The sequence below is a fragment of the Piliocolobus tephrosceles genome, chromosome 8 (genome assembly GCF_002776525.5).
Source record: "Piliocolobus tephrosceles isolate RC106 chromosome 8, ASM277652v3, whole genome shotgun sequence".
Classification (NCBI taxonomy): domain Eukaryota; kingdom Metazoa; phylum Chordata; class Mammalia; order Primates; family Cercopithecidae; genus Piliocolobus; species Piliocolobus tephrosceles.
In genome coordinates, this window is record NC_045441.1 from 69,670,263 (window position 1) to 69,693,755 (window position 23,493).

The following is a 23,493-nucleotide window of genomic DNA, read 5'->3' on the forward strand; positions in this document are numbered from 1 at the left end:
CAATTTTTTTGAGATGGAGTCTCTCTCTGTTGCCCAGGCTGGAGTGCAGTGGCCCGATCTTGGCTCACTGCAACCTCCACCTCCCAGGCTCGAGCAATTCTCCCGCCTCAGCGTCCTGAGTAGCTGGGATTACAGGTGCACCACCATGCCTGGCTAATTTTTTGTATTTTAGCAGAGGCGGGGTTTCACCGTGCGGCCCAGGGTGGTCTCAAACTCCTGAGCTCAGGCAATCCGCCCACCTTTGCCTCCCAAAGTTCTGGAATTACAGGCATGAGCCACCATTCCTGGCGCTTTCTACACAATGTTGAGTAACATTATATAACCTATTATCATACAAAAATTGTCATAAAATTCTAATTACTGAAATGTCATTTGGAAACCAAATCACAAGTACTGGCAACTGGTGATAGTTAATGTACTGGAGAAGGTAAAATTAGTTCTTTACACTTAAAAAAAAACTGTGTGTGTGTGTGTGTGTGTGTGTGTGTGTGTGTGTATCTTCGAGAGGCTTGACTTCTGATTAAATAAAATTGGCAATTCACTTTTTAATATTCTTACCTTAACATGTAAATATTGTAAAAACTGTAGGAGTTGTCTCAAAAAATGTTTTAAAGTTATGTTAGGAAATTCTAAAGGGAGGCAACCTTTTAATACTTAAGTCTGGCATATTTTTTAATAGTAAATTGAACTTGAACAAAAAATTAAAAATTAATGTTAGATTTTTAGCTTTCTCAATTTTTTGAACCTGTATTGTAGATCCTAACAAACTTCATGTAAAAAGGAAAAGATTATTTTTTTAAATGTTTCCCACTGGGTATAACAATTTCTGGTAATTCTCATGATATAGTTAATTATTCTTACAGAACAACAAAAAAAGGAAAGAATATTTATTTTTGTTAAGTTCAATATGACCTGATAGAACTTCATCAACCAAATAGTAATGTCTTTACACCTGTCTTATACAAGCAGAGAATAGATGCAGATGGAAATAAATTGTCATTTTTTTCTCAAATAATTAGTAGTCTTCAGAAGTCATATTTTATAATGCAAAACATTGAGAAGAGTATTTTTATTTAACTTGTTCAATTTTTATAGCTAAATGATTTTAACTGTAGTAACCAGGTAGTAGCCATATTACCTAGAAAAATTTGCAGAACACCAGATTCATTACATGTATGCGTATATATGTGTACTCATAATTCTGATTTCTAAGTAAATACTGTCACTTCCCCATTCTCCCACCATTGACCTTGAAAAGAGAGTTCTGCTTCAATCTGTCACTACTTGACCGTCAAACAGGATTTATGCAGACTGCACAGTAGACAGTCTTCTGCCTGTTTCTGCAAAGAAAAACTGGTGTATGGGGCTGTGCTACAGCAGAATCTCCTGAGGTACCCCACAGCTAATGCTGTTCCAATTCAGTACCCCCAAAGCATATCCTTGCCAATGCACTTTTCACCCAGCAGTGCTCTGCCGTCAAAGGAATTCAGGCTACAATAGCAGGAAAAGTTAGAAGCACCTTAAAAGTATAATTTATAGTACTATGATAATAGTACTCTTCACACTAATAGCTTCTTTATAACATAAGCCTAGGCTACTTATTATTGGTGCCAATTACTTTCTGATGTGAACTCTACACTCCAATTGACTATGTCAATATTGTTAATTCCCAAGGTCACAACTGCCTGCATGCCTTTGCTTCTGTTTATTTATTTTTCTACTTAGATACTATAGTCTTTTCCTTCTTTCCCTTCCCAGAATTCTGCTTATTGAAATCCTACTCCTTCAAAACTTTTCTCAGTGCCTCTTTCAATCTGAGGCATTTTTCAGACTCCGAAATGTAGTGAAATTGAATGCTTTGAATCCCAGTTATACTAAATACCCCACCATATAATTATTTCTTTCCGTCTAGAATTATACTCATTTGTATGCTTGTCTTATCTCCCCTACTACTTTTCCCCGTTACATTATGAGATCCTTGAGTGTAGCAGGAAATATTTTTAACCCCTGTAGGTATCCCTTGAAGCATCTCACATAAATATTGCATGTATTTAATCATTGTTTTAAATAAGGTTCTTTTTAAAAAATTTATCATCTAAATTGTAGGGACATAAATGCCAGAACCAGAAACATCATAGCTCTATTCAAATGCCTCCTAACAAAGCTTTTATGAACTTGATGTGGGGAGGAAAAGTCACTTTTTTATTTCTAAGAAGTTTCACATAATAACTGGTATTTTTATATAACCACAGGAGTTTATTTACATAGCAGAATTTTATCAAAGCCTTATAACGTTATTCCCTTTGATGGAATAATAGAAAATCTAAATAGTGGTATTAGTATAAAACATATTTTTTGATGTAAGAGGATTTTTTAAATTATGACTGATTTTGTCATAAGTCACATTTTATAATTTCCCCAATACTATGGAAATATTCCCAGAAGCCTGGAATTACACATTTCTGTAAATAATAGATAAATTCAATGTTATACTTATCAACTTTTCTACCATAAAATTATCCCCCAAACAACATGATGCTGCTGCAATGACTAATTACTACAAACCATACTTTCAAAATTGCCATCTTCTTTTTATAATGAAGACTACATTGGGGTTTATTTGTGCAAGTATCCTGACATCAGACCGAAACTGCTGATGTATCTTTAATGTGCATCGGGGCAAGAAAATAAATAACCTTTATGTCTGTAAACTTAACCACTATCTCGCAGTTCTTCAACACTTTATACTGATGTTGTGGAATTTTTTTTCTTATTTTATTTCAAATCCAACCAGTCAATTCCAATGTCAAAAACAATTTGGAGTTTTAAGATCACATTTTAAACAGCATACTTAATAATTACGGACAAAATAAGGTAAATCAAGAAGCATATTCTTTGTGCAAGATCAGTACTTTTACTGTTAAATATAAAGACATTATTAATTATATAAAAATATACACATATACTATGTCTATAATTAGCTTGTCTGAGAGTTAAGATTGGATAAATCTAGCACTTTGAAGAATGGGTAATAGGAGAGCTTACTTATTCTCCCCAGCCCAATTAGAATGTTTTAGGATTCATTTTATTCAAATCCTAAACTCCTTTGTGGAGGCTTCCTGGGTCACAGAGCTGTGTGACAGAGGATAGGATATGAACTGTGGCAGAGTTTCCACCATCATGAAGCAGAGCACATTAATGAAATGCTGTTTAATGCAGGTTGTTCTGATGTTGAGTCTATGTTCTACAGTGCATAAATGATTCTAAATTGAAGTTGAGTTCTCACATAAACTTTCTACTGATTTATTTGCTGAATAAAAGGATGTCTTTAATCATAAGGGAAGTGATACTGGAAGATCAGCTTAGGCTGTGGTCCATGGCTTTATGTTTGATTTGTATCCAAATCTCACTTCTTGAGCCATCTTCCATGTTAGGGTTGCTAGCTACTGAATTGCCTTTCCTTACTCATTTTTAACTTTTCAAAGCCTGCTTTTCTAAAATCTAAAGCCCACTTCTTACTATTTTCAACACTTCCTCTATTTACTCTATTGCAAATATTTGTGAGGAGCACTCAGGGTTCCCACCATTCCACATTTACAACCAGTTCTTTTATATTCTAAGATGAAGTCCAGAGGCTGCATAAGTTCCAACAGACCAAACTGTCAATAAAGTGAGCAGTAAATTCTTCTAACATCCTGCTTTTAACAATGTAAGAATTTTTGTTTTCATAATTGTCATCAGAAATAGCACAGAGTCGACAAATTGGCCTCCATAAATTCCTCATTGTCACTACGGTCACATCATGTAAGCTGTTTGGGTTCATCCATTTAATGATTTTTAGCTTATAGAAACTTTGTGAATGTAAAATAAAATGCCACTTACAAAATACTTACAATGGGGCCACCACATTTTTTTAAAGTCCAGAATAACTCTTATACCATATACTATTAATTACAAGATCATCTGTTTTACCCTGTAACATCTCTGGAATAATTGCATCTCATATTGGAATCATTTTAAAACCTCTGTGGCCAAGTAACAGTTATGGCATAGTCATCACTGCTCGTACATGTGAACTTTGTTGTTATTCCTGGTGGAGCAATTCCATGATGCTTCTGGAAAAAAAAAAAAAACTGCTAGGACCATTTGAGGAAAGAAAATAAATCCCAGTTGCTTGCTTAAAACTCTCATTGACACCTTCTGGGGCAATTAAAAATGCTACAACATCAAAACTTAGAGATGCATATCAGTATCCTGGAAGACAATTCTGGAGACAAAAGGGGAGAACGCTTTTTAAAGAAACCCTACATCGTTGGCACTTTTGACATCACAGAAGCTGATACTGAATAGGAGGAGAATACAGACTTCAGTGGGTGTGAATTAGAAAGATTTGGATTCTGAATGTAAATAAGTTTTAGAAATACCTTTCCCTTTAATGTATGTAAAAGAGCAATATTTAAAACTAACCCATAAAAAGCTATACAATAAGCATACAATATAAATTGAAGTAGATCAGAAAGCATTATATCATAGTTTAATTTGCAGCCATTTCTTTTTCTTTGAGATATGTAAAATGATGGTGTATTGCACAGTCAATACAAATTAGACTTGAAGAAATATGATATTGCTACTCAGTGACCTTCCCAGTAATGCTCTGGAGCATCATGAAGTATCATTCCATGTTAATATCCCTGTTTCTAATCACCCTAAAACCTAATACATTAAATTAAGCAGCATTTCAAAAACTGTAACTAAGACTTGCAACTTGGGCAATAACATTTGAAAATACACTTCATTTTCTCCATCCACAAAGTCTCAGTACCTATGTTTCTCCTGGTCAGCAATGACATGGGCCTTATTGTATCTCATTTGCACTTTTTCTGGAGGGCAACAGCCTCTTTCTTTAAGGTCTTCCATAGACCCCTAAAACAAGTATCATGTGACTATAGAGTTTATATTTTAAGCCAGATCATGCCAACTGAAGTAAGATTAACACGTAATTTGCTTCCCTAGCAGTGCAGCTGTGTGCCAAATAAGTGGCAGATATTGTTCTTGTCAGCCATGTTAATTCCAAAGAACAGAGAATGGTAAGGTTCCTGTTGGTACCGTATCTAATCTGCTATCATTGTCCATATTTTAGGTGGAATTCGCTGTCCAAATAGCAGTGCTTTGCAAGAGGTACGAAGCTGTAATGAGCATCCTTGCACGGTATACCACTGGCAAACTGGTCCCTGGGGCCAGTGCATTGAGGACACCTCAGTATCGTCCTTCAACACAACTACAACTTGGAATGGGGAGGCCTCCTGCTCTGTGGGCATGCAGACAAGAAAAGTCATCTGTGTGCGAGTCAATGTGGGCCAAGTGGGACCCAAAAAGTAAGAGCTTTAGAATGACAACAGTAAATCATGTAGCCAACTGTGCAGAGGATTGGCTCAGGCATCACTAGCTTCATGAAATGGAATATTTTGATGCTTGTCATACCTGTGCTCAAGAGAAAGATTTGTTTGTTTTGAAAGTCAGCCACTGATAAAACTATAACAGCTTTGAGTTTTGTACTGGGGAACCATAAATTCCGTAGAAATCTATCTGGTACCTACTTTCTGTTTTATAGTAGCACTTTCTGCTTTTATTAAGCTAGTGAGACAATGAAAGAAGTGCTTGCTGTAAGCCTGGTTGATCAATAACGACAGTGTACTAAGTCCTGGCAGTGTAGGTCATCCATGACCTCCTATATACCCCTAGGCTATGGAGGCTGTCCAATCTAGCTTAATTGGGTAGAAGCCTTGTATGATCTGCCTTTCATTTCCCCTAGACAACACTATATGGAAAATACCGAAGCATACTTACTATGTCTTTCAGTGGTTAGAGTAAAAACCATTTACTTCTAAGAGAGAGCCTTGGGATAGGATGAGTGTTATTATAAGTAGAAAAACTATCAGATTCTCAGGGTGCTTATGAGTACTGTAATAACAAGGCAACACTTTGCTGGAGGGGAGGACAAGGAACCAGAGAGTTGGCATATTATATGTGCCTTGTGAGAAGTATAAAGAAAAACAATGGCATAACTGAGCTAATCAATTCGTAGAGAAAATAAATCAACTCTAAAAAAAATTGAGGAGAAAAACTTCTATTTTTCAAAACTTAACATACTTTTTAAAAATTCAAATCGCCTTAGCCATGTGAGGTAAGAAATGATAAATGAGTCGATTTTTAGCATGGGTTTAAAAGTGGCCTCATATTTTCTAAATACTCAGCCAAGTGGTTAAATATTGTGTGTAATCTTCAGCATGCTACCTAACTTTTATTCTGGCTAACAGTTTTCAAAATCTGTTGAAAGGATTTAATGAAAAATATAATAGTAATCTAAGCACTCAATAAATATTAGAAATTGGTTTTTTTCTTAAGAATTTCAGCTGCTCCTTAGTGTTCCAGGAAAATGAAAATAATGTCTCTGATGCATGAAAAACTCCAGGGAAGCAAATATGAATCCCATTGTGAGATGTCTGTATCTGGCCAGGGTTCCAGACATTAGGGATATTTTGCCCCACAATTTTTGTTTATATTGCTTGAAATTAGGAAACACAGAAAACATGCCAATGAGATTTGAATAAATTGAAAGACTATTTCACATGTTTAATAGGTAGCCTCAAACCAATATTTTAATAGAAATTATACTAAAGCTGTGATGAATCTAACTCAGGAAATTAATGTGCAGTATATTAAAATTCAAAAGTGGTAACAGCAAAAGCAGATGTCCCAAGTCCTAGAGGATTCTGACTCTTGCTGGATCAAGAACAAAGGTAGAAATATTCACTACACAGGCACAGGACCAACCTGCTGTGATGCAGGATGAGGGTTATCGTGCTGAACTTCTACCAGTGAGCTCATTCTGTTCCTGTCCCACGGTTAATCACCTTTCAAATGTTGCTGTTGACATTTTCCTCACTTCTATAAGCTACAAAATATTTTTCCTGAGTAATGGATGTACGTATGTACAAGCCTGTATGTGAAAGAGCCTACTGGATTAACAGCATTAAATCAGTAGGAAGGATATCCTGGAGTCCCACATCATACTACCACAATAATTCATTAAAAATTTGCTTTGCCCTTGCAGCCTTCATTCAGTGACCTGCATATATCTATAGACTTGTTAAATCAAATGGATACACTTTGCCTTTAAGATTCTAGAAAATCAAGCAAATACTGTGAATTCAAAAGAAAATATTGCCTTTCTCTCTACATGCTAGGTTAAATTCAGTGAAAGGTTTCCAGTACTAGATATTTGAACCAAAAAATGCAAATTGAAAATTTGTTTTAAACTTCTCTTAATAAAACAGATTACTGTGCAATGGTAAAGTCAATGTTATTGATCTTATCTATCCTCCCGGTAACAAACTTCAACTCCTATCACATCTGTTTAATTTGACCTTGAATAAGATTTGGGGGGAAATCGATTCCTTGATTTAAACTGCAAACGCTAAATACAAACAGTACAAAGGATAAAAGAAGCATGTTGACTGAACCAATTGCCTTGCCAAAGGAAGTCCAAATTCATTTTATTGAATGTAATCTGGGCTGTATAATTTATCTTTGTGTGTTCAGTTAACAACTTTGTTGTTTGTAATTTTGTTCTCCACAGTTAGCCAAGTATCTTGCTGTGACTATTTCTCAACTAAAACAGAATATTTGGAGGTTGTCAGTGATAACATTGTAAATTTCATTGATTTATTCAGGGCTAATATCTGAGGGCCATGCAACTGAGTAATGCTCTCTCATTGTTAAAGTTATAAAATTGCCTTATTGAACAAAAGTGCTGACAATCATAATTACTGACCAATAATCTCATAGTTCCAGAAGAATTAACTGAATTATATGTGGAGTTTTGCCATGTAATGTTCCCTGGTTAAGAATGCAGGTTAAATTGTAATTCTACTGATGTACAATCTAAATTGTAATAATACATTTGCTTCTATGATTCAAATCTAAATTTATTTGTTGTCCGTGACTTTGAATAGTCATAGAAATTAGGAAAATTTCAGCTCAAGATAAATCAAAAAGATTATTTTTGAAATGTTGAATCTTATATATTTTAAAATTTACTTCCAAATGAACAGTAGGGTTTTAAAGTAAGAGAGGAGAGCATGGATCTGTATAATTGAATAAAGCATAATATTTATGTATGAGAAAGAAAATTTACATAAATAATTATAATACAAAATATGTCAAAAATGAAGTATCAGGAAAATACTACAAAGAAATTATGGGAAATAGATTAGTGATGTTGATTTTTTTTACTCATAGTTTACTTCTGAAAACCTGATTAACTTACTTGACAAAAGGCGTTTTATCTGGAACTATAAAATATTTGAATTCTCTTATATAAAGTATTTTAAAATCTTATTTCCCACTGATTTGCCAATTTATTTTAGCAAGAACTATACTAGTTGTTTAGATTATTTTTTCATTGCCTGTTAGCTTACATGACAGGGATTTATATGGCCTCAAAAGAGAATTGCTTAGAAATCAGCCTAAGTTACTTGTTACTTTTAATTATATGAATGATGTTATTATATTTTGCTTTTCTAAGCTACATCTTTTTCTGGTGTTAAGGCTCATGATCAGCATTTTATCTCTAATAATAGTAGCATCAGATCATGAAAATGCAGAGAATTGGGAAATTTAAAAATTATTACTTCTCAGCCTTTTGGCTAACTAAGCTCAAGTGTAAAAAATTATATACTAAATGTATTTTGAATAAGTATATTTAAAACCTATACCTCACCTTACTATGATCTCTTAAGAAGTGGAAGCTTATATGAAGTTACACATTTCAGTGTTCTTCATCCTTATCTTTCTCTTGTGTTCCCAATAAATGATATGTTTTTGCTGTTATTTTAAAAATAATAGTTAATTTTACTATAATTTCTGTCAAGCATACAGTATTTTTCTTTAAACTACTGATTTACTACCTTTATTTATAGTCACTATTTTTATTCCAAAAAAAGATATTGTAGTTTATAAAAACATAAAAAAGATTAAATCCCATAATTTAAAACTAGGGACTAATGGAAAGGAAAACAGAAATAGATACACTAAGTAAAAGCAGGAATAAAGCAAAAACTGCTTATCAGATTGATTTATACACTTTTATTATCTTATGTATTATTAAGTACATAGTTCTTAATACAGTATTGTGTTTTGAGCATGTACCGTGAAAGAATACACTCCACTATAAAGTTATTCTACACAATACATATTTGAAAAAATAACGTGTATAATAACCTGGAAACTTATAATAGGTAAAAAGCCTATTTAGTCATACAAATATATATCATAGAATTAGATCCTTAAATTCATAATTGAAATTTTCACAAAATTTTTCTTAAAACAGAATATAAATACTTATTAATGGAGAGATTATTATAAGAGGATAAGGTGTAAGTGTTATATTTGTTTCTAAATAGCATTATTGCTATTAGTAAATCTGCACATCTTGCCTTGAGAAGCTTTATTGAGATCCGGTTTGAAACAATCAATTTAGTTGTATAGTTCTTGCCTGTAGCAGAAAGAAAGACTCCTGGAAGTTAAATAATACAGATGAGTGAGTTGTTTTGCAATTTTAACAGTGAAAATTCTAGAGAAATTAAATTATCTGATTTTCTGCCTTACTGTTGAAGCCTAATAATTTCCCTTTGCCTTTCTAGATGTCCTGAAAGCCTTCGACCTGAAACTGTAAGGCCTTGTCTGCTTCCTTGTAAGAAGGACTGTATTGTGACCCCATATAGTGACTGGACATCATGCCCCTCTTCATGTAAAGAAGGTATGGTCTGCAGAGTTAGGAAAGCTGTTCACTAGAAAACCCCCTTGGTAGACTTCTGAGGTCTTCTGGCCTAGCAATGTTTGTGAGTTTTGCACAGAACTATGTAAACCTGATTTGACATGCATGCCATAACATGTTAGTTTCCCTCTAGAAAATAACATAGCTTTAGAATCAGACAAGTGAGGTTTATGCCAAAATCTGGCTTGAAATTTCATGATATGGATTAAAGTGAAGGATTCTAAATCTTATTGTATTAATAATGTTCACTTTCACATTAGTTCTGAAAGAATATATCGTGGTTTATATATTTTAAAATGATATACAGTGCTTTTATCAGTACACATGGCTTTCAACCTACTTAATGGCAAAAAATAACATGGGACCAGATTTGCTGCAGATTCAATTATGCAGCCCCAAGAATAGGAATAAAAGAAAGACAAAAAATGGCCAAATTGTTTCTCTGCCAACATGTAATGTGTCATGAGGAATTTATGAATATTTATTCCCAGTTTGGCTTAGTTTGCTTTTATTACTTGCAGACAAAGACTTGTTAGTATCAAGTCAAATACTTTGATAATTATTTCTTTACCCTCTGGGACAGGGTCTTTTCTCACTGTTGATGAGAAAGGTATCAACATCCTCCAGGTGACTTATGCAATAACTGAATAAATTTTCCTGTAGTGTTACAAATGACACTGTCTCCTATTTCTTATCTTACTCAACAAATACAGATAATTTTTTCTAAATTCCCTTTATTATTTTATTTTATTCATGTTTCTTAACACTTACTAGAGAGATTTAATTAAGAGTCGACTTCTAGCTTAACAAATAACTACTTTGTCAAAATTTATTCAAATCCTTTAGGTATTATAAATTTAATAATGGGTACTTTTACTGTATTATTGTATTTTTATATAGTTGAAACATGATTTTTCTTTTGATGGTTTCCTATTTAATACCCTCAAAATATCAAATAAAATTAAACACAAACTGAGAAGTGATCGAAAATTATTATTGCTTTTAATTTATTTTTTAAGACAGTTTCTTGCTCTGTCATCCAGGCTGGAGTACAGTGGCTCAATCTCAGCCCTTTGCAACCTCAGCCTCCGGGATTCAAGCAATTTTCGTGCCTCAGCCTCCCAAGTAACCGAGACTATAGGCACACGCCATCACGCCTGGCTAATTTCTGTATTTTTAGTAGAGATGGGTTTTTGCCATTTTGGCCAGGCTGGTCTAGAACTCCTGGCCTCAAGTGATCCACCCATCTCAGCCTCCCAAAGTGCTGAGATTACAGGCATGAGACACTGCAAATATTTTTATTTAGGAGTCTCTTAATGAATTTAAATAGCTTTTGGCAAATTAAAAGGAGTTATAAACATTAACTTTTATAAACATATTAATGCCATAAACTTGCTATGCAATGTCATTGCATGACATTTTAATCCAGATTTTCTTTTCTTATTCCTTTATTTTTTTTAAGCTGAATAACATTGGTCACAGTTGGCAATAGAAATGTACTTTCTTATAGATTAATATTTTACCTATGATGGCAATTATAGGTGGCAATTGTTATTAATTAATTCAATTAAAAAGCATTATTAATTACATAGAATTAACACACTTATAAATTTTATTATTGATGCCTTTATACCTGATCTTTTGTGTTTATATAGAGTATGCTCATTTATTAATAATTCCAAAACATGTGCATTTACATTTATAACCAAATTGTTAATAGTCTAAAATAAATTTTAAGTGAAAATTTTGAGAGTGCAAAGACTTTGCCTTTCCCTTATTTTGGATATTTTCTTATATTGTATAAATTACTCTTTTACAAAAGTTGATTTGATCTAAAGTATTTCAAGGAAGTAAAGTTTTAAAAAGAACAGAAAATATTTTATTAAATTGATTCTAGAATAATCACTAATAAGAGTGAAGAATCAGAAATTTTCTCATTTCTTTAGACCTTTATTTGAAAATAATTTTGGATATTGGAATGTATCCAGGAATTAGTAACCATTTTAATAGCCTATAAATTTTTTTCTTAAGGTCTTGAAAACACATTTGTGATTTTGTTATGTATTATATACATCTGGAAAGGAAAGAAAAAATAGAGGATTTTTACTCATAAGAAACCACACTTGAAAAGAAAATAACATGATTTTTAAATTTGTGATTTTTACAGTATGAAGAAAATGATTTACTCTTTGCTATTTGATCATTTATAAAATAAAAAATGTAAAACACTGTGAAAACTCACATAAAGCACTTAAAAAAAACTTCTTAGCAGATAGATGAGAATGAATAGATTGTGAATGCTACACAGGTCTTAACTGAGTCAGTACTTATTTGTGTATATATGTATAAATACTTATTTAGTGATTTCTGTATATAACTAGCACACTAATGGTCATGTAGAGGAATCGCAATCCCAGACATCAAGGAAGCTTTTAATTGCATTTAACATATAGAACTCTTCTGCACAGCCCAGATAATGTAAGACTTGCATGGTTCAATAACAAAATTTAATGGTAAAACAGAGCTCTAAGAAAGGGAATAGAATAATCATGTCAGAACAAATATATTAAGGAAACTCATATTGAAAAGGAGGTGCAAGAGATCTTCTTGAAAGATGGACCACATGAAAGAATTCCAAGTGAGGATTAGAGACATCAGGAAAGCCTTAAATGACCATGAGAAAGATGTGATTTTGGAACGACCAGCCCACTGGAACCCAAGATGTGAAGGAAACTTTCCCAGAAGAGACTGAATATGAGAGACCATGTGTTCCAGTTGGCGCAGTGGTAGAAGGGCTAGAGGATGAAAAGGAATGAGAAGCTGAATCGTGTTGTGTGTGTAGGTAGTGCTGTGGGTCTGGGTGACGACGAATGACCTGGAGCTGGGGAGGGCTCATTTCTTGTGATGAGTGACTGGCATGTGAGGCATAATGGGTTTAGTTGGGTTGGTCTCTTGGGAGAAGGTAGGAAACCTCTGTAAGTAAAAATGCATAGTACCACTAGGATACTATTCTCTCCTGGTGCTCCTGGGATGGTGGTGGCAAAGGAGTGCAAAAATGCCAACTCAGGAATCGGCTCTCTTGGAAGCAAGAGGCTCTCTAAGAGGCAGAGCGGTGTTTCCCTGAACACAGGTCATGTCATCCGGAGCAAGCAATGAGTGCTGACTGTTTTATTTGGCAGCTCATGTTGCTTCTCCTAGAACAAAAGGTTTCGGAAACCCTAAACCTAGGCACTCCAATTTTAAAAGAATCACTACAATGGTGTATTGAGGAAATAAAAATTTTTTAAAGACTGGGGAGTGATAGAAGGGGTCATTGTTGGATAGCAGTGCCAAGATGCTTTGTGCTCTAGAAGAAGCTTTTTCTGTTTTGCCTGTAGACTGCTGTAACTGAGAATAAAGAGACAATGGTGTTATAGAAAGCTAGCCTTTTGTTGTGAAGAAAATAAAGCAATGACATGCGGTTAGTTTTTTTCATTATTTGGTAAGAAATGGAAATAATCCAAGTATCATTTTGAAATTATACCAATTTACACACACTAAAAATGCTAAACAAAGTTGAATGTTCAAAGAGAGGTAATAGCAACAGAAAATTAATTCAAACATAGGGTGGTTCTTTTTACTTTATTCTGCGAGTAAAGTCTAAATTTTACAAGGGTGTTGGGCTTATTAAAATGTGGGACTACCCTTCTTATTAAAATCACTTTAAAAAAGCAAAATACACAATACTATTGCAGAAAATAAAACAGAATAGCAGGATTCCAGGAAGAACTAAAAGAGTTGTTTGAAATGTTATTCAGCCTTCTTCTAAAATATCCCTTGAAAAATCAATGCTGGCAAAGATCAGTATTAAGTGGAACGTAGTTTAATCCTCAGACCAGTACACTTGCTAATGTATTTTTCAAATTTTTGTAAATTTTGACAAAGGGCACTTTAAAAAGTAGAAATAATTTATGCATATAAATTATTTGTACCTCTAATTTTAAAAAATCAATACATTTGATCAAATAATGTACTTAATTGCTCAAATTCTGTTTGCTCCTTTTTTTCTCACTGCATTTATTGTGTTGAAAGATAGGAGTAATATTGCAGAGGCTTATTCCTCATGTCCTGAATCACTAGAACACTAGAATTACCACCAAAGATCTGAATACTACCTTTACATTTTGCTTCTTGCATGAAACGTTTCCCTTTCAATTTTCTGTTACTGTGCTGCTCCAACCTGCAATCCATCCCATATCCAGTTTAATGAATCAGTTTTGCCTGTCTTTTAAATCCTTTTCATCAAGTAATTTCTCTTGTGAAATTTATTTTGAATGTCTTAAGATATCTGAAAAATGCTATAACTGTGTGAGAGATTACATATCTTCTGAATCTCGGTACCCCATCATCACATAATTATTTGCTAGATATACAATCTGTTTTTTCCATTCCTATCCTGGATAGGCATTTTTAAGCACAGACATCACAGGCAGGTGCCCTTATTTTTCCCATGCTTATTATTTCCAGTGAAAACAAAATGATAGCTTATTTTTATTAAGCCTCAATGCACAGCATTGGTACCCACACGCTTACCATTATAAAGGAATAGGTGGAAAGAAATAGAAGGTGCTAACTAATAATCCAGTTGAGAAGATGTGAAATAAATGTGTTTGTGCATTAGCAAATATTTATTAAGCACTTACTATGTGTGACTCTTAGGTAGAAAACACACAGATGAATAGAAACACTGCAAATATATCAACTACATATAATAAAATGAGCCTAAATACAAGCAGGGGACGATGAAAGGTATAAAATTCCAAAATTGCCAACTCAAATTATTAGTGAGGAAACTTTCATTTTTCGCTTTCAATGTATGATGTATAGCTTCCTTTTTTTCTGCTCTCTGATCTGAGGGCTCTATAACTGCCAGAGCTCTACAGCGCTGTAACTTTGAGTGCACAAGCAATTTCTTAACTGCAATCTGAGAAGAAACAGACCTCCCAATGGATAAAAACATGGATGTCATGACACTTCCTGTATAACCCCATTAAATTTCTTCTCTGGGTGTCATAGCTTTGAAGAGTTCCACTTTAATCATTTCACAATCTCTATCCTGTGGGCTGTGCCAGGTTAAGGAATATGAACTTTTTATAAGAATAAATGGATTGCCACTCTGGAATCCATTAAGAACATGAAAAGAGTCATCATAGTCTTAAATATCTAGTACTAATTTGTGGAGTTTGTGATGAGAAGGTGTTAAGAGAATGTTTCAGAAATGTATTCTAAGTGACATTTTTTCTTTCAAATCAACAAAATAGAATTGAAACATTAATGTTTGGTAGCTGCTTCCTCAAGTAAAACAGCCCTGGCTATGCACCAGGTGCCACCTAGGTAGTTAATAACTAGGAGCTTTGGTCTATGAGGTGCCACTAATGCTGAATTCATTGTCTCCACCAGTCCCCAGATCCCTTGGTCTTAATCCTGTGTCTGTTCTCTCTCTGCAGATTGGAGAGTAATTGCCTCTAAGAACTTTGACCAACTGGGAAACAAAAACCCATTTGAGCCCTTTACATCTTACCTCCCCGTTAAAAAACAAGCAAACAGAAACCTCCCTGCTTCCCCAAGCTAAACAAATGATGAGTCTGATTATTTAGTTTGTATACTTAAAAAAAAAAAAAACAGATTATGGACAGATCGTAAGCATAAAAGAAAAAAAAGCAATAGAAATTGTAAAAGAAGGGCAAAGCCAGGCAGTGAATAGGGGAGGGGGTAAAAGGAAGAGGGAGAGAAAAATTATGCTAGAAAATCAAAGCTGAGGCAAGCCCCTGCAATTGAGAAGAAAATTAGCTCTGAGATTCTGGTGACCAAAGCAAAAAATAGAACTACAATGGATTCTTAACAGATTGTCAAGGGAAACAAAATTTTCCCTAGCTCTGAATTATGAAAGGAATTTATCACCTGGGCCTTAAAATACAGGTCATTTGGACAATATAATAGATGGAGACTGCATTAGCAATTTATTAAAAATCCTATTGACATTTCTTAGATCTTCCCTAGGTAAATTATACTTAACATGTGAAAGTTGCAGCTGGCATTCAAACTACTGTTACAGTTAAAAGTCCATGACAATATTTTCAAATACTTTAATTCTGTGCTGCCCAATGCTTCTAGCCCCCAATTCCCTACTCCATTACCTGTAGTATCCCACTTATTCATTAAAATAGTTATGCCATCATTAATAGTACAGAGTACACCCCACGATGGGAATAATAATTCTAAAAAGTTACATGTAAGACCAGAATCTTACATTGGGATAGGTCATACAAGGTCATGTGTTACAGTAGATTTCAAACCTGGCCCTTCATCCCAAATACCTGGCAAGATTTTTAAATATCATATTCCCAAACCCAGCTTCCAGATTCTGATTTAGTAGTTCTGGGTATAGGCCCAGAAATTTGTTGTTGTTGTTAAAGATACTCTCCTATGAAGTCAGGCATTTGGGAATCACTAATCTGATCCATTCTCCCATCCAATACAGAAATCCTCTCTAAACATGGCAGTGAGTCAGTTGCCCAGACCATGCCGAAGAATATCCTTGACTTAATGAGAAAGGATATTCTATTATGGGAATGTTCTAATCATCAAATCATACTTTCTCCACCACCACCATATCTTTTAAAAAGGTTTCATTTGGTTTCTGATTAAATGTTAATTGTTAGGAGCTGCTAATCCTTTAAAATATTTCTGTTCCTATAGTCTATGTATCAAATATTTGAAGATCTTCCAAATAATGAAAATGCATCAGGAGGATTCTATTAACGTAATTCTTGAGAGAATTATTTAGTAAGTAAAACCCTGTGCCATGCAGCTATTCATCCTAAAGTATATGTAATGTTAGTTGAAATACATTTTATTAAGGTTGGCAAGTTTTATACACTATATGATCTTATACTAAAAGATTTTTGAATCCTTACATCAGTCGTACTGTCAAGTTGATGTCTTTATTGAAAGTATATCTTAATTTTTTCCATTTTTAACATACTTTAGAGTTTCTTATTTATAGTAGTTAGTGCTATTTTGACTGCTTCTCTAAAAAGTCTGTGTCTGCCTCTAAGAAACCACTTTCATTTTACTACTTAGATCCCTGATGTTTAGAGTGCGACCTGAATTGAAGATCTTAGACTGTTTAACATGAATAATAAATGACCAGAATAATTCACAAGTTATGCATTTCAAATTAAATGAATAACAAATAAAATTTCACATTATAGCACTGAATTTAAGATTCATTACATGTGTATGAGTCCCATGTGATAAACAGGGCTAGGCAAAATAGCATGAAAATAAATTTAAGGTAGAGGAAAATAAATTAATTAGATCTGTCATATTCCTCAAGGGAAAGAATTATACAAAAGAGCAATTACTTTGTAACTGCACCTTAGGAAGTCTAATTGACTGCGGAACTGTTTTCTCCACTCTTCACTTTTTCTCTATTTTCAAATAGGAGTTGGTTGGGTTTTCGATAAAAATGGTCTTTGGAAATGTTTAGACCAGGTAAAGCCTCTCAGGGATGTCAAAGCACATGTAGCTGGAGGTAATGTAATTTCTTCACACAGACTGGTATTTAGAGGTTATCTTATCAGTGTAAAGTACAGAGGTTAAAAAACTGCTTCATTGCAGGGGACTCCAGCATCAGGAAGCAGTCTAGGCATCGGGTCATCATTCAACTGCCAGCCAACGCGGGCCGAGACTGCACAGAGCCCCTCTATGAAGAGAAGGCCTGCGAGGCACCTCAAGTGTGCCAAAGTTACAGGTAGGGTTAGAGAAATGTATCATGAGGGAGGAGCTGAACAAATACGTCAACTCCACATTTTTCCTAGGATAAGGAAAGGAAGTCAACACTGTTCCTTCCACAGACTTAATGGAGTTGGGATGTTTATGGCTGTAGCTGCCATTCTTGTCTCTTCAGGAGAGCTGCTCTGCTGCTGAAATGATATACAGGGAGCAAATACTTGTATAAATTTCCAGGGTGTAGTGTTAGCTCCAGTAGTTTGGGGAAATGTCTTAGGTTGATATAACATATAAGAAATGCTGAAAAGTGATTAATAATTATGAAACATGTATGCTTTAGGAATCAATTCTTTTTCACTTAGAAGAATAGCCTAAGCATTTCTCCCCTGCTCCAAAGAGCACGTGTTCTCATAAATGCTCGCATTCTGGCTCAGGAAATGACATCTGTATTTCAATGATGCTTAGATGTTCTGTTCATTTGTGATCACCTTAAGTAAAATTATAGTTATTAAAGCTATATATCATCTTGATAATTTATTAGAGAAATTTTACCTCCTCATGATTAAGACAGAAATTATCTAATGGAAATCTGACGTAGTATACATTTGCAGTCCTGACAGCAAATGACGTATTATGGCATCAATGAATGAAAAATGTAATCACAAAATAAATATTTAAGATGACATTGTCAAATTTGCCATCTTAATGTATGAGTCTTTAGTTCTGAGATGACAAATACTGTAATTGTATGCTTACACCATGAACATTGACAACTACTGGTTCAAACTTATTTATTTTTGGAATTTGTTTTTGTAAAGCATATTATAATTATAGTTGCTGAGATACTCCTACAATGCTACCCAGAAGAGCACTATACAAAAGACTCATGAATTGAATACAGTTTCATAACTTGAATAAAATAAATATACTTTATTTAAATGGCATACATCACTTCTGGGGCCATCTGATGCATTTGTTGGAAGTCCTAATCATTAAAAAGTCTAAATGTTCTCTGTAGAGTCCTGTAGAACTTGACAATGATGTGTTCTTGTCTTCACTGCCAGAGAAAGTACTTTTATATTTAATGTTACTTCTTCTAAAGCCTAGGTGGAGATCTAAATTAAATTTAGATAGAACTGAGCATTGTTAAATAAATTTCTGTTTGCAGTGATCAAAGTCGTGCTTCCATGCTGCTGTGTCTCTGTGATTTGCCTGGCATTTTTGCTTCTTCTCCATTGGGCTTCTGTTCTTGTCTTGTAGGTGGAAGACTCACAAATGGCGCAGATGCCAATTAGTCCCTTGGAGCGTGCAACAAGACAGCCCTGGAGCACAGGAAGGCTGTGGGCCTGGGCGACAGGCAAGAGGTGGGAGGCATCATTTCACAGTTCATTTCTCCAGCATCACTAGTTTAACCACTGTTTTGATGCATTTGTCACTTGGACACCTTGCTTAGCAAACAGAGAAAAGCAGATATAAATCTGCTATGAGCCATTCCACAAAGCATCAGTACATGGAAACTTGTCTTTTTACACTGTTCCCAATGTTCTTTGGCATTAGCTCATAACTCTTGAATTTTTCTATTTATATCTGAAAGAAAGGCCAAGCTTTCAGTTATGACATAGATGGTACACTGAAGCTTTTTTGTTTGTTTGTTTGTTTTTAGATTAAGGTATTCCATAGCATTTTGCTTGCCACCTTAATAAGCAATAAGATTCTTACCTCCTTGCCTATATGCATTATATATGTGCATACATACAATGTAATAGAATTAGTTAACTTTTTCAGAAGTTCTCAGAATGACATCTCTGTCATTTTCATGGCTATCCACAATTCTGTTCATATTCAGTACTGATTTTTAAATGGTAGACTTATTTACTTAACTGTAGTCTGCACCACTAAATAACATGGAATCTTGCAGAAATGGGTAATAAGAATGTTCAAGCTTGCCATCATTATTTACTAGATATTATAGGGAATATATAAACTCAAGATTTGGAGTATGTTGTTTCTTCCAGACATAGCAAATTCAGTCTTTAAAGGGTACATGATTATTTTTACTCATATTGACTTAAAGCATACAGCTCCTGTTGTATATTTAAAACGTAGCACAATACATAATTGAATATGTAAGCAACTTTAATTTATAAAAAACATATTTCGCTCTTCCATGTGTAGTTATGTATTTCATGTTGATACAAAAATTTGAACATATAGAGCAGAATTCCAGTTTTTGCTGATTTGATCTGGGACTTCATTTTCTATAGAGTGGGAAACTGCCTTTTTAAGAAAAAAAAGTTTCTATTTTGTAAAAGAAAAAAACTATTTTTATAATCTTCCTTTTAGAAGTCCTCATCTGAAACATAAAACTTAGTTTCCAAATAATCTTAAATTCCTAGTTGCAGTAGATTTTAGGATTTCTTTTTATTTACATAATTCTCATTATGTATCTCCTACCATCAACTTTGGGTAAAACATAACTGTGACTCCCTTTACAGTTATAGAGACTTAGGTGTATAGAACTGAAAGTCATTCTCCTCCATTTCAAATCCTTCTTTAAGAAATTGAGTGATATGAGATTTTCTTGTCATGCCCTACTAACTCCTTCTTGAATCAAGCATAGATTTGCATATATTTGGGGTTCTATATAGAGTTTATAATGAAAATGAGCATGAGTTTGGGAATCAGGAAACAAAAGTTTTAGTCGCTGTTCTTTTACTTATACAGTGTGTCTTACTCATCCCTTCAGCTTTCTGGACCTCAGTTTATTTAGATTAAAAAATGAGGGGTTTGGACCAAGTGATGTTTTAGGATTATTCGAATTTTCATAGTAGATGCACAAACAATACTCAGAGGTCAAAATGTGAAATAAAATTAGGTAAAGCAGATGAAAGCCATATTTTTATAAAACATCACTGGAGGAAATACAAGATACAGTAGAAGCAACACAAGTATGAAAACAGCCTCAGTTCCAAACGATGACGTATAAGCTGCACAACCTTGGATGACTCATTTCCTCCCTTTAAGGCTAAGAACACAAAAGCCTTACAGCATTTGGCACATGTTGTCTTCATTAAATGTTCATTTCTTCCCCCTTTCTGTTTGTTCATAACCCAAGTGAATGTATTCATATGGGCCTTTGGGGTTTTGACACACAATCTGCACAAAAACTATTTTTTCTGTGATTACCAGCAACCTTTGCATTTCCAAATCGGAAAACTGTTCATTCTTCATCCTGGGTGGCCACCTTGTATTGAATACCTGTTACTCACTCCCTCTGTGATAAAAGGGTCTTTAGCGTCTTCTGTGTGTGACTTTCTCCTATCTTTCTGATTGTTCCATTTTCGATTTCCTATTACTGGTGTCTCTTTCTCTGCCTGTACTTACATAGTGCTTCCTAATCTTGGCATACTTGTCAAACAACTTGCTGTACCTCAGCAATCTTATCCATTTTCAGGATATCTGGGAAGTGAAAGTTGCATTATAGCAAGTGATATCTTCATAAATATATTTAGAACAATCCCTTTAACTTCCATATGAAGACAGTCTTTTTATTGCCTTAGTAGATGAAAGACTGATTATTCATACAGCTTATATTTCTATAGAAACATGAAATGAAGAAAATGAAGAGTGTAGAAGTATCTTTTACTAATTGCAAGAAGACAAAATTTTCTTCCTTTGATGGTCATGGCTGTTTTCAGAACTGCACATTATTAACCTGCCAAGTTCTTGCTATTTTCATCTTTGTCCTTACTTATGTGGTCAGAGACTTAAATTAAAAAAATGAACTAGTGCTATTTTTTTTCTTTGTAATCTCAATTTTATTAGGAAATACATGTTTTATATTATCATTACAAGTGTCATCATGTTGCAATTTGAACATTTTGAAACATAGATAATTAAAATAATAAATGAATATAATTCATCCATTGAGGAAAGTCATAGCTAACATTTATGATATAAAATAAACTTATTTGCTATATTAATTATATAACTTATTATTTTACAAATCTGCTTTGCATCACTTTTGAGTCCCTATAATCTACCCGATTATTGCATTCCAACACAAAATTATAAAACATATAATGGAATCAAATAAAATACATGTCATAGTTTGAGGAAAAAATCATTGTGAAGTGTAGATTTTAATAACATTTTTTGAGGGAATATATTTGCCAGTACTAACAAAGGAAGAAAGAACCAAATAAAATAGAACTATGTGGGTAAAATTGAATTATTACTATTACGTCTTTGTAGTTCATGCACATTTTACTTACATATAACTTGAAATGCTATTTGCTTAAGAAATGCAATGAAATTCATTGAGAATATGTAAATAGGATTCTCTGAGGATTTAGTCTGCAAAAAAAAGGACAAAAGGAAGAAAGGAAGGAAGGAAAGTAGAAAGGAAGGAGAAAAGGGCAAGGAGTGAAGAAGGAGGAGATAGAAAAACATATGTTCTAACTCCCTTTGGCCAAAGTAGAACTCTTGTGTTCTTACGAGGTAAACCTTTTTTTTGAGTGTCCAAATTCCTAAAACATCCAAACCAAAAATTCAAAATAAAATGAATTACAAAAATGAAAACTATTAAATGTCATGTTATTAAAAACAAAACTGCCCTATTTGGTCAAGGTGTACTATCATGTTGTAAGCTACGGTGTTGTCATTAAAAGTTCCATGGCATCACAGTGGCCATGTTCAAAAGAAAGGACAGAGAGGTGCGGATTTTAACAGTCTGTGGTGATAGGAAGATTGTGAGCATTCTTAACTTGACATGCTTGGCAGATAACTGTTTTAGAATGCTGAATTGGAAAATAAAAATATATATTAAATATATTTCTTATATACATTTTATTTCATTCTCTTATCTCTAAAACAGAAGGAAAAAATATGTATAAAATGACGAAGGTAAATCAAGAGAAAGACAAAAGTTTCCATGGACTTGTGCTGTTTTTTAATGACAAAAAATAATTCTATAGTAAACACTGAAACAATCAACAAAGACTACAGAGAAGCTACTCTCTGTCCCCTCTAGCATATCAGAATTTCTCATTTCAATTACTCATTCCACTGTTACTGCATTCAGAAGACTGTAGAAAAAGCTATAAATGTTAGGAAAGAATGAAGATCTTTAAACCAGACAGCTTCTATTTTTTAGGGAAATTAGATCAATGTTAATGCCACCTAACAAGTAAGAATTAAAAACTGAAACTTATCAATTGCAAAGCCAGTCATTTGAAGCTGAAGACTGAGGAAAGACTTAAAGTATGGGTTGGGACTTGACTTGTACCATAATATTAGAAGAAGCAGGGAGGATAAAAGAATACAAAATAAGATCAATTTTATAAGCTAAGTATTTGAGGTAAGAAAAACAAAAACATTAAATGTGTTCACAGAAAAGTAGGTAGATTGGGCTCTGAAGATGTGATCTGGAGCCCGGGGTGATTTTGTGGAAGGCTATAAATGTCAAGATCAGTATTTTAGACCTTGTTCGGTAAGTGGTATGAGCAAGGACCTGATGAAAGCAGTGTTTTATCCGTCAGCTTATACAGAATAAATTAGAAAGATAAGACACTTGGGCCTGAATGCCAGCTAGTGTGCTACTGTAGCAATGCAAGGTTGAAGTCATAGAAACAGCAGTAATATAAAATAGGCAAAAATAAATAAATTGTAGACATATGATAGAGGGAAATATTTTTGGGACTTGGTAGCAGACAATAGAAGAGAGGTAAAAATAAAAGAGTTGAAGTTGATCATATGATTCTTTAAGTCCAACATTTTTAGCGTAAGAATAGTTTCATTGGTGAGAATTCTAGGTCTAAAAGTAGAGCTAATTTTGGAAAGTGTATTTTATACATTTTATATTTGAAGCCATGGCAGGATTA

General features: G+C 33.8%; 1 protein-coding gene across 1 annotated transcript in view; it reads left to right on the forward strand.

Moving 5' to 3' along the window:
* THSD7A (thrombospondin type 1 domain containing 7A) overlaps window positions 1-23,493 on the forward strand; it is a 492,664-nt gene that overhangs the window by 386,136 nt on the left and 83,035 nt on the right. The window contains exons 8-11 of the mRNA XM_026449388.1: window positions 5,141-5,375; window positions 9,705-9,820; window positions 17,501-17,633; window positions 18,872-18,975. Coding sequence (XP_026305173.1) covers window positions 5,141-5,375; window positions 9,705-9,820; window positions 17,501-17,633; window positions 18,872-18,975 — 588 coding nt within the window. The remainder of the gene's footprint in view (window positions 1-5,140; window positions 5,376-9,704; window positions 9,821-17,500; window positions 17,634-18,871; window positions 18,976-23,493) is intronic.